We start from the raw sequence: 13,242 nt of genomic DNA on the forward strand, positions 1-13,242 counted from the left end.
ATTATAAAAATTTAGATGTGTGAAAAGGTTAAATTACAATTTTTGGTATCATTGGGGGTATGCTTTAAGTAAATAATTAGGCAGATCACATACTTGAAATATTGAATTTGCCATTCACTTTTAAGCATGCTTATCCGAGATTATAAGATTAATTCTAGTATTAATTTTATTAATTTCCTTTGAGGAAAGGTCTTGACATTAAAATAATATGAGATGTATACAGGGTATTTCAGTTCGAGTGAATCAAACTTTAATCACAAATAGAACTCAACAAATAATTCAGAATTGCCTTATAAAACAAGGGTCTAAGTATCACCGTTTTCACTCTACAGGTCGGTTTTTAAAATCATATTATTTTTGAAATCTTTGATATGCTTATAACAAATTGCTTCAAATTTTGCACATGTGCATAATTTACTGTAAAATTTACAAAATTTGTAGGTCAATGGCGTAGGAACGGGATTTTTTCATCCTAACTTCTACGCCAAAGACCTAATAATTATTTGGGGGTCATTTTTAGATTCCGTGAACAATTCTACATAAAAAAGTTGCCGATAAATCTCCACACGATTTTCTTTCTGTTGTTCGGTCATCAAACAAGGAACAAATTTTGCTGCAACTTGATGTTTGTTCAATTTTTCAGTCAAAATTTCATGACACGACCCAATTGAGATGCTAACCTCTTCTGCAATTTCTCTGACAGTTAATCGGCGATTTGAACGCACGAGATCTTTGACTTTCTGAACATCAGTTGAAGTCGAAGATCTTCCTGGTCGAGGATCATCTTCCTTTGACTGACGACCACTTTCAAATCGTGAAAACCATTCCGTACGACACAGAGAATCATCTCCTTAAGCTTGTTTCAAAAGTTGAAACATTTCCGTAAGATCTTTTCTCAGTTTCACGCAAAATTTTACGTTGCATCGTTCCAGAAAATCGCACATTTAAAAAATCGTCACTAACACTTAACACGTTGAACTGAAACATCACGAAAACTAAATGAGATATCAACAATCCAAGAACATGTGATTTCAAAGGAGGTTATGCGCAACGCAATGCTGTCATACGTATATAAATAAATATATCCATTAGTCCGTAATTAAAAAATTCGGTTATTTACAGATCTCGTATACAGTAAAGAATCAGATAAATGCAGTTAAAATACGATTTAATAGTTAAATACTCATTAAATCAAACACTCAAGGAGAGAATTCCAGCAATTCGCACTTTCTTTCCTTAAGGTCTTCGCTATAAATAATGTCTATAATCATTTGATTTAAAGAGGAAATATCTCAAGCTATTGTGTCGTATCCCACTTTATTTTAAAAAGCAGACATTTTGACCACCGGAGCAGAACAGTATTGGTACTGAGATATAAACGTGTATTATTGTAACGTTCACCTTTTATTATAAAGTTCGTTTTGGTGTTTGATTATGAGGTATTTATAATTCCCACAAGTCAATTTCGTCCATTAACAAAAGTATTTGTTCGAAAAAGTGTTAAATTTGTTTCATGATACTTGTTTTTGCGGTCCTGTCTAACATTAATAACCTGCGTTAGTTTAGTGTGTTAGCCAACTACACAACATTTAAAATATTTAAATACGTTAGTACATTTTCATTTAAATTAGTTTCCTTTACGTATTATGATGACCATTTTCACTAGCGCATTCGCCATATTTTTAAATATTATACCTATGCATACGTTTGAAATTTTACATGTGTGGACTTCGGCTAAGCAGTTCTTCCATTCCACCAATACAATAAGTATCATAACTAAGACATAAATAGGTATCTAACTGTAATATCATCTTTTAATAAGCTTGATAAATTGCATAAATATATTTTAAATTTATTTCTATCGAAAACATTATTAAAAAAATGGCATTTCACAAAATTAATAAGAACTGGAAGCAAGAGTAATCCAGATTTTCTGCTGTATTTTAACTGAGTCGGAGATATTTCTTTGAAACCTTGTAAAGGAGATCTTTTGGGGTAGCCAAATATTTTTTTACATAAAATGCAAAATTAGCAAAGAATATTGTCTTTTGTTTTTTTAATTGGAAAGGATTTTGAGAAAACGTAAATATTATTTGAAACACTACTTTGTTTACTGAAAACAGGGTATGTTGGTTGCGTGTCGTTCCTCAGAAAAATAGATTTCAATTTTTTATTGCTGTTATTCCTTATAGAATAATTTTTATATTTTTTTAGCCATATAGCTTTTTGAAATTTTATGTATATATGTAAAATACTGGATTTTTTTAGTTTTGTTGTTTTTTGATGAAATAATGTAAATGTGGTTTTGAAAGTTTAAGTACATGGTATTTCACAAATTTGACGAGAACTTGAAACTGGTGCAGTCCAATTTTTTTCTATTTCTACAAAACTTCGTTTCAAGTTTTTGGGGTAGTGAAATATGTTTTACTTAAAACATAAAACTTGTTAAGAATATTGCCTTTTACAATGAATATACCTTTTTTATTGTAACCAAAGTGGCTTCCAAAAACGCCTTCGTTTCTCCAAAATATAAAACCATATTAAAAAAACCAAATTATTTTTAAGGTTTCCTTAAGATATTGGTAAAAATAAAAGTAAAATACTTTATTGTTGCCCAAGAAACCTAACCTTGAAGTATGACCTATTTTAGTGGTCCTAAATAAAGGGAGTCGTGTAGGGAATTTGAAAAATTTGCTATATTTAGAAATAGAAGCCGCGTGTTTGAAAGACGATTACAAAAAAACTACTACATCTAGACATTTTTTATTGATTTTCATGGAAATAGTCAACTTTAAGCATTAATACATCGCCGTAATAACAGCCTACATTCAACCCAATCGACATAACTACCCCAGTTACGCAACCACAATTAAAATTAATTAATAAAGCTAATGCCCGACGGCAGCAAATGGTGCATATGCGCGTTATGAAATGGAAACCGTAAAAATTAAACGATATATCTCGTAAATAACCGCGGCGGACTTTGCCTTTAATACCGTTGTTTCTAGTTCTGGTATTCCGCACGGTGCTGTTAAGAAATAGAAAGCTGACCGGTCCGCTACGATTGAAAAAAATTATTTCATATTTGCGACCGGCTACGGCGCAGGTGAATGAATGTTGTTCCAAAATGATCTATTGGTATTGCATAGTGGAGGTCGATTTATAAATACCCGGGTAAAAAATCCTCGGACTAATTTTTCGAAACTGATAATGCAGCGTAGAATTGGACTTGCATTGTGCTAATAATTTAAATAGAACTAAAGTTGTTTGAGGTCTACAATGAATACGATTTTCCCTATTGATATGAATAAATTGAAATGTAAATTAATTCAAGGCAATTGCACTGACGTTCAATTGTAAAGATTTTAAGTACAAGCAGCGGAAAGTAGGTTCTAGGAAGCTTTCATCTAAAACAATTTGTTTCTTTGCATTTGATAAACACGCGCAAATTTTCTTCTTTGTCGATCAGTTTTGTTAATGCAATGTTTTTTCATGACCGACTACCTAGTTTTTAATTTTGTCCTTTTTTTTTCCAGGATACTAACAGTAGAATTCCATATGTGTGAGAACAGAAGTGTAGTTACTTGACTTTAGAACCTTTAGATTAATGTGTATGGGTGCAAGATGAAGATTCTGTATATATTCCTTCTTCTTTTCGTCATAGTGAACGTTGATGGACAAAGGAGGACAACGCCTGTAAGTAAATTTTAGTATATGTATTTAAATTGGCAAAAATATTTCTAGAATAACACTTATTTTTTAATACCTACACAACTTACCACAGTCAGAAAGAAACATTTTTGCCACCGCTGACTCCATCGATAGCTCGGATGACTCTGTTTATGTGTTTACACAAATCGCTGTACATAAAATTGTGCAGTTAACTCACGGTTCCATCCTTTATCACCATATCCATTAATTCATTGTTATTGCATTGATGGTCCATTTTAGTATATTTGGGTTTAACACATACCCACCCCACTGAACTTGCAATTTTTCTGTTCATTACAAAAAAACAGACAAAAAGCAGAAGGCGTGCTATCAAAGGCTACAACTATTCACCACTTTTCATGTAAGGCACAGTGGTTCTCAATAAGTTTTAACAGTTAGCTAATTAGCAGTAATTGTTTGATAGATGAATACAGACATAACCTAACTTGAAGTTATAAAGACTTAAGTTGCTAAATATAGGAAAATATATTAATATTAAAAACATAACATTAATCTTTTGACACATGCAGTTAAGTTAAAAATATCGCAGCCGGTCATCTAACTAGGCTGCCTCGGCCTATCCAGCGATCGGGAAAAGTAATGTTTAGAAAGTCGCGCACCCTCCGAAAAAAGTGAGCGGGGCCCGGTCATGCAGTAACGACATATTTTGCCGAACATTTAATGGCATGTCTTCCAATAAGTCCGGCAAGCGATTTTTCAAAAAATCTAGAGATGAAGCACTGTCTAAGCGTTTAGGCAATTCAAAAGGATCTATTAAAGTGTCATTAACGATACCAGCCCACATGTTCACTGAAAACTGTTGCTGAAAGGAACCCCGACGTATTTCGTGTGGATTTTCGATAATCTAGTGGTGAGTGTTTTGGACATTACGTACACAATTTGGACTGAAACATGCTTCATCTGTAACAAGTATTTGCGCTGTAAATTGAGGATTTCTTGCATATTCTTGAAGCAACCATTCGCAAAAACCTCGACGTAGTGAAAACGCCTCAGGAGTCAGCGCTTGCTTCGCCATAAATTATGAACATAATATTCGCGATTGCTAAATAAATGCGCCATTTTAAAAATAAAACTTGGAAATACGGCTATAAATGTAGTTTCGGAAAACAGCACAGCAATCACTACAACAATGTATTACAAACTGACTTTCGAGTACAGTCCGGCTTCATAAGAAACCTACAAACCCGTAAAAAGTGTTACAGAATTTTTTGTAAATACTCACCGCGATAAAATACATGTTTTTCAGCAATTCCAAAACAGTTTTAAACACATTTTTAATTAGTTTTTTTCTTTATGACCACAAACTTCCGATACAAATTTGTGACATCAGTTAACTCAGTTTTTGCTTCTTTTTACCCCTTTAAATATTTGAAGTTCGTTAACATCCTTATATCGACAAATGACACAAAATGCTTACATGTTACTTGAAAGGGTAACAAAGAAAAGTTTAATTTAAAACAGTGGAAAAATATGTCTAAATTGTCAAATCAAATGACCATTGAGCATATTCAACTTTAGGATTATAAAATTTTCCACACTTTTCCCAATTTATATCTGCTTCTCTTTATGGCACTGTTATAACTAAATATAACTATTTAGATAGCTAAGACTTACTTAAGCCATTTTTTTACTGTATTCCTTCCCAATAATCAACTAAGATGTTTCTTTTCATTCGTGTGACTACACACTCTTAATTGATTGCGAAACGTCTAGATATTGTATAAAAGGCAAGATACCACACCGTTTTGTAATAAACGCGCCTACGTTATCAGAAATATCCAATAATTATAATGCATAACTAACATCCACTTTTACATTAACGCAAATTACATTTTTTGCCCCTCTTTGCAGGGATTTCCTATTCCTGCTGTTTCTTACGGTACAAGTTAATGATCAACAACTTTCATTTTACAAATGAGCCTTAATACCGGCAACACCATGAGGTGTTGTAGCAGAAAATGCATGACTTGCACTTGCAATTATGAGCAGCGGTATTGTGTAGAGATATCTGCATCTACGATCTCTTCTATATTTAGATGCGCGGGATGACTAGTTGTTCCATTGTGATCTGTCCCGCCTACTTGGATTGACATAGGCGGGAGATTTATGAAAAAAACAAATGAAAGTATTCAGCTGCCTGCGCATCTAAGTAGAGAATGTCAGAGTGATCGTTTTTATTTATTAACTCAATCTTACTATTATTTTGTAATTTCTGTTAGTGTCGGCAATAGTCTACAGTTGTCATATGTCATAATTAGAGCAGATATTGAAATATACAATGCATCAGTTCAACCGTAACCGATCAGTAGATGCTCTAGAATTTAATTTCGACAAAGATGACTTGTGAAAAAAGCAAAATCGCATTATTTTATCTATTCCCCTTACTTGTTCCAATCGTCGCAACTTTCGACAAATAACGTGGTCAATTTCCCAACATTATTAATGCAAAAACATACTCATTGCACAGGATGTGGTAAATCTTACAATGTTATTTTTTAAATATCACAGTAATTTTGTCGCGGATTTGTTTTCCTTGTTGTTGGTGTTTTATCTCGTTTGACCTTCCCTTTTTCCAACGACAATTTTTTGTTCAATCTACGTCACACTTTGGATTTGAAGAATGTTTTATTCTTTCGCATAACAGTTGGGCAAGGGGCTAAAACAAAACAGTGCTGAAGAAAAACATGTTAGTAAGTCAAGGATAGAGATTTTGGTTTTAAAATCGATTTTTCATTCGTCATTTTCACAGATAAATGAAGCAATCGAGGCAACTCATTGTTGCTCAATTTTTTTATTGTGTTTTCAAACCGATGTTAAACAAAGTTGATTTCTTTGGATTAAAATGAAAAGGACATATCTTCTAGCCTGGACAAAAAGAATAAATAAATTTCACCTTAAATGAGAGGTTTTATTTTACAAGAACAACAGGATTGCAATAATTCATAAAATTAGGTGAATATATACTGAGAAAACTAGTATTGTATTTCCAATGACACATTTTACTTGACGTTATTTCTTAAAATCAATAGCAACCATAATTGATATCAGTATCAATCAAGCAGTGGAAAGTTTATATTTGATATAAAAACAAATATATAACCTATTAGTGTATTGTTTGAACAGGGTTTTGTTAGAATTATTAGACATGCGAAAGAAACTGAACTACAAAACCAACAGATATTACAAAATCAACTAATATTTCCATTGCAGCTGGACAATATGAATATTTTCCCTACATTTTTAATCTATATAAAGTTTTAATCTTGCGTCTCTTGAAAAGTTAATTATTATGCTCTATTTTTTGAAGTAAGTAAACAAAATGTATTAAATTATAAAAATTTAAATAAGTAGACGAAATCGGTAATTAAATTATCGGACAGATTCCATATATGTATATTTGACGCAATTTCCCATATATACAATAACTATTAATTTTGATCGAAGAATACTGAATATAGTGTAGTATTGACATAAAACGTATATCATTGAGTGTATCAGGATAATGTTTTCTCCGAGTATTCAATGATTCAAGAAATAGCTTACTTATATCGTATATATTCATTTTTCATGTAAAAGTCACCTTCTACGTCTGTTTGATCCACTTTAAGTATTTTCAAACTTTCTACAAACAAAATATTAAGTTATTTTATATGCTTTGTATTTATAAATAGTTCATTAATGATAAAGCCATCGTTTTGATATAAAAGTTAAAATGGTTTCTCCGCATTTTTCTTATGGTAATATATAGTGAAAAATTTTAATATTCCTATGAATTAATTTCTAATAAATTAAACATTGTCTTTGGATGAAAGGGAAAGAGGATAGGAAAATTTTATAATTTTATACTTAAATTGAGAAGAGAAATGTTTAATATACATAGTGTCAATTATTACGAAGTGGCACATATGTATGGCTATAATGAACTTGTTGGTAAGTCGTTAATTTACGGTGAATGTCAGCAAAACGCTTCAGAGGCATGGCAAAGTATTTTTCAATTAAATTTTTGCGAGTGTACTTTCTAGGTATTCTTCACACTTTTTTTAATATTTTGGTACCGAAAAATAATGTTTCACTTCTTCACACTTATATTTGATAGAACTATTTCTATACAGCTTGATGGAACTGGTATGCGATGTTATTAAATTCTGGAACAAATTTAATAATTGCGATGAGCCGAAGAATGAATGAAATTTTTTTTTTTTTAATTTCTAAATAACCGAAAAAAAAGTGAAAACAAGCTTATGTGATTGTAGCTGTCCGTAAGTATTGACTGACTTGGGGCAAATCAAATTTGGACCATTAAATTCGATCAGCTAATTATAGACTTACCACAAACCTAGAAGTATCTTAACTCGTTACTTTCACTTTCATCAAAAAATACTCTCTAAAAGCATTTCGAGTCCACAATTATTATGTAAGAATATATAGAAGTTAAATGGTGTGCATAGTCTGGTTCCAAAACGTTAGGAAAGATAATATAACCGTGAAAACTGTGATTAGCAAAATTAAATTTGTCAGAAATCTTAGAAAGTTAATCGTAAACATTTTGAATTTATTTCTTTGCATATTTTTAAATACGCACGTATATACACGTATCTAAATACTTCTTTTTAGAAAGCATATGACATATATGCTAAGTATCAGCTTCCCATATTCAATTTGAATTAAAAAGTAAGTTTCTATAAAATTCCAGATGACACAAAATGATTGATTCTCATTTATTGGATACTTGTAACTTTTAAATAATATGTTACAGCCAATTAAGTCTAATAAATTAAATTAACATGTAACTTCAGTAGTTCTACAAACAATGTTAAATAATATATAGTTATTTATCAGTGTCATTAGTTAGGTATTTAGAAAGCTTAGAAATATACCTTAGTTTCCAATGGACTCAAAGCATATAACTGTTTTTATTGAAGAAAATAGACAAATTTAATCAATATCTACGTTATCTTAAATCTTAGTATAATCAATCTTGAGGAAGGCTGATACTGTCTCGAAACATTAGTGACAATAAACTCATTTTTATGTTTCCTCACGTATAAACCTTTTCAATAAACTAAAATTTTTTTTTATATAATTTTAGAAGAACTAAAAGTGTTATTACCAAATATTTTTTCACCATAAATTTTATAAATGGTGTTTTGGACAAAGTACTACAAATTCAAGGATAATAGTCCAATTAAATAAGCCTTTCAATCGAAATTTTGGTCAACTTACCTGAATTTTTAATATGAGTTAGTTTGAGGTATGTTATAACAATAAGTGACGTATTTTTTGTTCAACCTCCGGCCAAGGGTGAAAAAAGATAAAACAAAGGGGTTTTTCAAGATGACTCAAAACGGGTAAAGGCTAGAAAAAAAGTATAAAAGTTGTAAAGTATACAATTCTACATAAAAATGGCCTCTTGACTTTTTCTTGTATTATTAAAATTAACAGAGTTAGGGAGGCTAAAAGTTAAGGGAAGATATCAGAAATTTAAAAAATCATAAGCAGAATAATGAATAAATTTTGTATTTTTTTTTCGATCTACTCTAAAAAATGTAACCTTTCTTTTCAGAGAAATAGATATATTTTTTAATTTTTAATAAGAAAGTTATAACAAAAAATCAAATTTTTAATCGTTAATTTTAATGATTTAACAAAATTAAATTTCTGAAATCTTCCCTTAACTTCTAGCCNTCATAAGCAGAATAATGAATGAATTTTCTTTTTCAATCTGCTCTAAAAAATGTAAACTTTCTTTTTAGAGAAATACATTTTTTAATTTTTAATAAGAAAGTTATAACAATTTCAAATTTGTTGTTCACCCCCCTAAACAGAGATTTTAACGAAAACTTCGAAACAGGTCAATTTAATTTTGTCAATTTGTTTACATAAATCATATTTTTAATTCTTTCTGAGTAAATATGATTTTTTCATAAATAAAAAATATTGTTTCTCTGAAATAAAAAATAAGGGTAGCAACCCCCAATCACGGAATCACTTGCGAAATATTTGTTTTTTTATCATAAGTAATTTCCATTTTGTTTCATTTCAAAATATTGATTAGAACCCCAGAAATTTTGAAAAAACTGTTTTGGGGGCGAACTTTGGGTGTATTTCATCCGCCGATAAAAAATACGTGTCTCTTTACATTTTTTAGAGTAGATTGAAAAAAATACAAAATTTATTCGTTTTTCTGCTTGTTATGATTTTTTTTTAAATTTCTTAAATCTTCTCTTAATTTCTAGCATATAGTGGTGGAGAGAGAAGCGCGGCCAGCAGCATATCGACTCAGGAATAATAATGACTGGAGGGGTGGTTCCCACTCCAGGATCAAAGATACATCTATGTCGGAACCAATTCTAGGGATGGTATCCGACAAGATGGTTCCAAAGTTTCACTTCCACCAGCCATTTGAGACTCGAATAGAGGATCAAAGCGAGTGGGAGGAAAGGTTTAATACCCTGGAAAGGTGGAGCCTAGTATGGTTTACAGATGGCTCCAAAATGACCAGAGGGACGGGTGCAGGAATATATGGACTCAGACCCAGATGGAGTGCAAGCTACAGTCTGGGGGAGTTCCCTACTGTATTCCAAGCAGAAATCTTCGCAATAATGGCGTGTCTGGCAGAGAATGTACGTAGAGGTTATAGACGTAAACTCATATATATATTCTCTGATAGTCAAGCTGCAATTAAAGCTTTAGCCGCACACAAGGTAAGTTCAAAACTGGTGTGGGACTGTTTACAAATGCTAACTGAACTGGCCACCAACAATACAGTCAGACTGTGTTGGGTGCCAGGGCACAAAGCCATTTGTGGAAATGAGAAAGCGGATGAACTTGCGAGGAAGGGATCCGAAACAGTGTTCATTGGCCCGGAGCCCTTCTGTGGCACATCTCCCAGTGTGGTCAGGCGGGCTATGGGCAAATGGACAGAGACAGAACATAGGAAATACTGGACTTCAAGGCCAGGACATAGCCATTCCAAGGAGCTTATGGAGTATCCTTCGAATGGAAGAGCGAATGAGTTACTGAGCTTGAATAGAATCCGGCTCAGGAGAGTGACAGGACTCATAACGGGACACTGTCACTTTAAGAAACATCTACATAGACTAAAGCTTGTGGACAGTCCGGTCTGCCGAGGATGTGAATCGGCGGATGAAACTTCTCTGCATATCCTGGGCGAGTGCCCGGGATTTGCACGTAGCAGAATGGCGCTCCTTGGGAGACACTATTTGGAACCCAAGGAGCTGAGAGAAGTGTCAGCAAGGAAGCTTTTGGACTTTGTAAAAAGGACAAATCTACTTGCTGAATAGGACTAGTAGTGGGACACACAATAGGCCTAATTAGGCCGCAGTGCAATGGGACTTTTAAAGGACCAACCACTAGATGATGAAGATGAAGGAGGATGATGAATTTCTAGCCTCCCTAACTCTATTAATTTTAATAGTACAAGAAAAAGTCAAGATGCCATTTTTATGTAGAATTGTATCCTTTACAACTTTTATAAGAAACTTTTTTTCTAGCCCTTGCCCCTTTCGAGTTATCTTGAAAAACTCCTTTGTTTTATCTATTTTCACCCTTGACCGGGGGTTGAATACAAAATTACTGTCACTTATTGTTATAATATACCTCAAACTAACTCATATCAAAAATTCAGGCAAGTCGACCAAAATTTCGATTTAATGGCTTATTTAATTGGACTATAAAACATAAAAGTAATAATAATTTTTCTCCTTAACGTCAAAGATAATTTTTGAAAATAAAATTTTGGCCATATTTTTTCAAAAAATGGCACCCAATGATGATTTTTTTGAACTTAAGTTTGTTACAATTATGTCGAATATTACAATGTAAAGCATAACTTTATACAAAAATGATGCCCTTGTTGAAAAAACACAATGACTGTGTCAAAAGTCAATTTATGTCCCTTAATATACAGGGTACCCTGAAAAATATGCGATACACTTCATGAATAACTTCCTTGAACGAAAGTAATTTAGATCAAGTTAGCTCAGTATAATTTTGCTTGCTTAAATACTGTACAAAAACCTAACCTCCAAAAAGTTGTCATAAATTGTCAAATATATTAAAAACTCTATATTTCAAAAACAAAAGACGATATACTCATGCCAACATTTGAGAAAGAAATTAGTGTGTATAAGATAACAATTATTTCTTTTCCCTTTTTTCAATTATTTTTATTTTTGCACGCTCTTCATTATTGATAAACTCTGTGGTAACGTTTAAAATAATATATCATGTATTTTTTATATCATTTGGACTAAAATCGAGTATTTTTTAAATCCATGGTTACTTCATTTTTTACATCACATCTAACTGGCTATTACCATCAACACAAACTTCCTCGTTTTCATCTAGAATTGTATCAACCTACTGTTTATTGAAAAAAAATGGGTGCGGCCTACTTCTGGGACGAATTTAAATTGTCACTCGAACAAACAATTTAAATGCTGCACAAGGAATAAGAATTACCGCACCACTCCATCTCTTACGAAACAATTTTTCGCAACTGGACTTGTTTTACGTACACAGCTATTATACCCGATATAATTTTTATTTATTTATCGCATTATCATAATTGCTCCGGCTCGGGTTGTTATAATAAAAGCCATTTAGCGGTCGGCCTTCGACTTACCGTGTAAAATTATATCCACACCATTGTCTGATGGACGGATAAGCTTATGCTTGAATTAATAGTTCATTAATGCCGGTGTTCTATTAAAATATCAGATTTTAATCGATGCCAGTGCCAAGTGGTGAGGATGTTCCAGATATGTTGCCTCTCACCTCATTAGGTGCAATTTAGTTTGTGTGGAACAAAAGCACAAGTAAAAGAAAAGGAAGACAAAAGGAAATGGTAGAGATAGAAGAATAGAAAGACTGAAGAAGACAAAGAAAAATAGAAAAAGAAAAAGGCAGAAGAAAGGAAAGATAGGAGAAGAAGAAGACAGAAGAAAACAAACGAAAAGGAAAACAGAAGAAGAAACCAGCCATCAGAAAACAAAGACATAAGAAGAAGAAGATAAAAAAAGAGAAAAATAGAAGAAGACGTAGCACATAAGAAGAAAAAGATAGAAATATAGAATGGTAGATAGATAGAAAGATACAAGAAGAGAGAAAGATATAAGAAGAAGAAGACAAAAGAAGAAACCAACCAGAATTATCAGTTATAATATTTTCTGTATAAAAAATATTTTATGGTTTTTATTCATTTTATTATGATATATTCCAAATACATATAGGCAACTTTATAACTGCATAAATTTGGAGTTGTAGGAGAACGAATTTTGCATGAAGAAGAGAGAAAAAAGAAGATCAGTTAGAAGAATAGGCTTGATGGAATATGTCAGTTCCCAAATACTGTTACTCACGCTTCATATGCTACTATTGCGTCTTTACCAACGGGCTCAGGATCTTGTACAGCAAATTTTGACGCAAGAAAAAAATCTTGTTTCTCATCCGGTATCTGTTGAAAACTGTGTTTTCACTAAATATCAA

General features: G+C 32.1%; 1 protein-coding gene across 7 annotated transcripts in view; it reads left to right on the plus strand.

Moving 5' to 3' along the window:
* Positions 1-13,242, plus strand: part of LOC108906144 (mucin-2-like) — a 67,659-nt gene that overhangs the window by 8,107 nt on the left and 46,310 nt on the right. For all 7 annotated transcript variants that reach the window (XM_018709329.1, XM_018709328.1, XM_018709332.1 and 4 more), the window contains exon 2: positions 3,537-3,696. In XM_018709329.1, coding sequence (XP_018564845.1) covers positions 3,625-3,696 — 72 coding nt within the window. In that variant the 5' untranslated portion in view covers positions 3,537-3,624. The remainder of the gene's footprint in view (positions 1-3,536; positions 3,697-13,242) is intronic.

Source organism: Anoplophora glabripennis, unplaced genomic scaffold (genome assembly GCF_000390285.2).
Source record: "Anoplophora glabripennis isolate ALB-LARVAE unplaced genomic scaffold, Agla_2.0 scaffold74, whole genome shotgun sequence".
NCBI lineage: Eukaryota > Metazoa > Arthropoda > Insecta > Coleoptera > Cerambycidae > Anoplophora > Anoplophora glabripennis.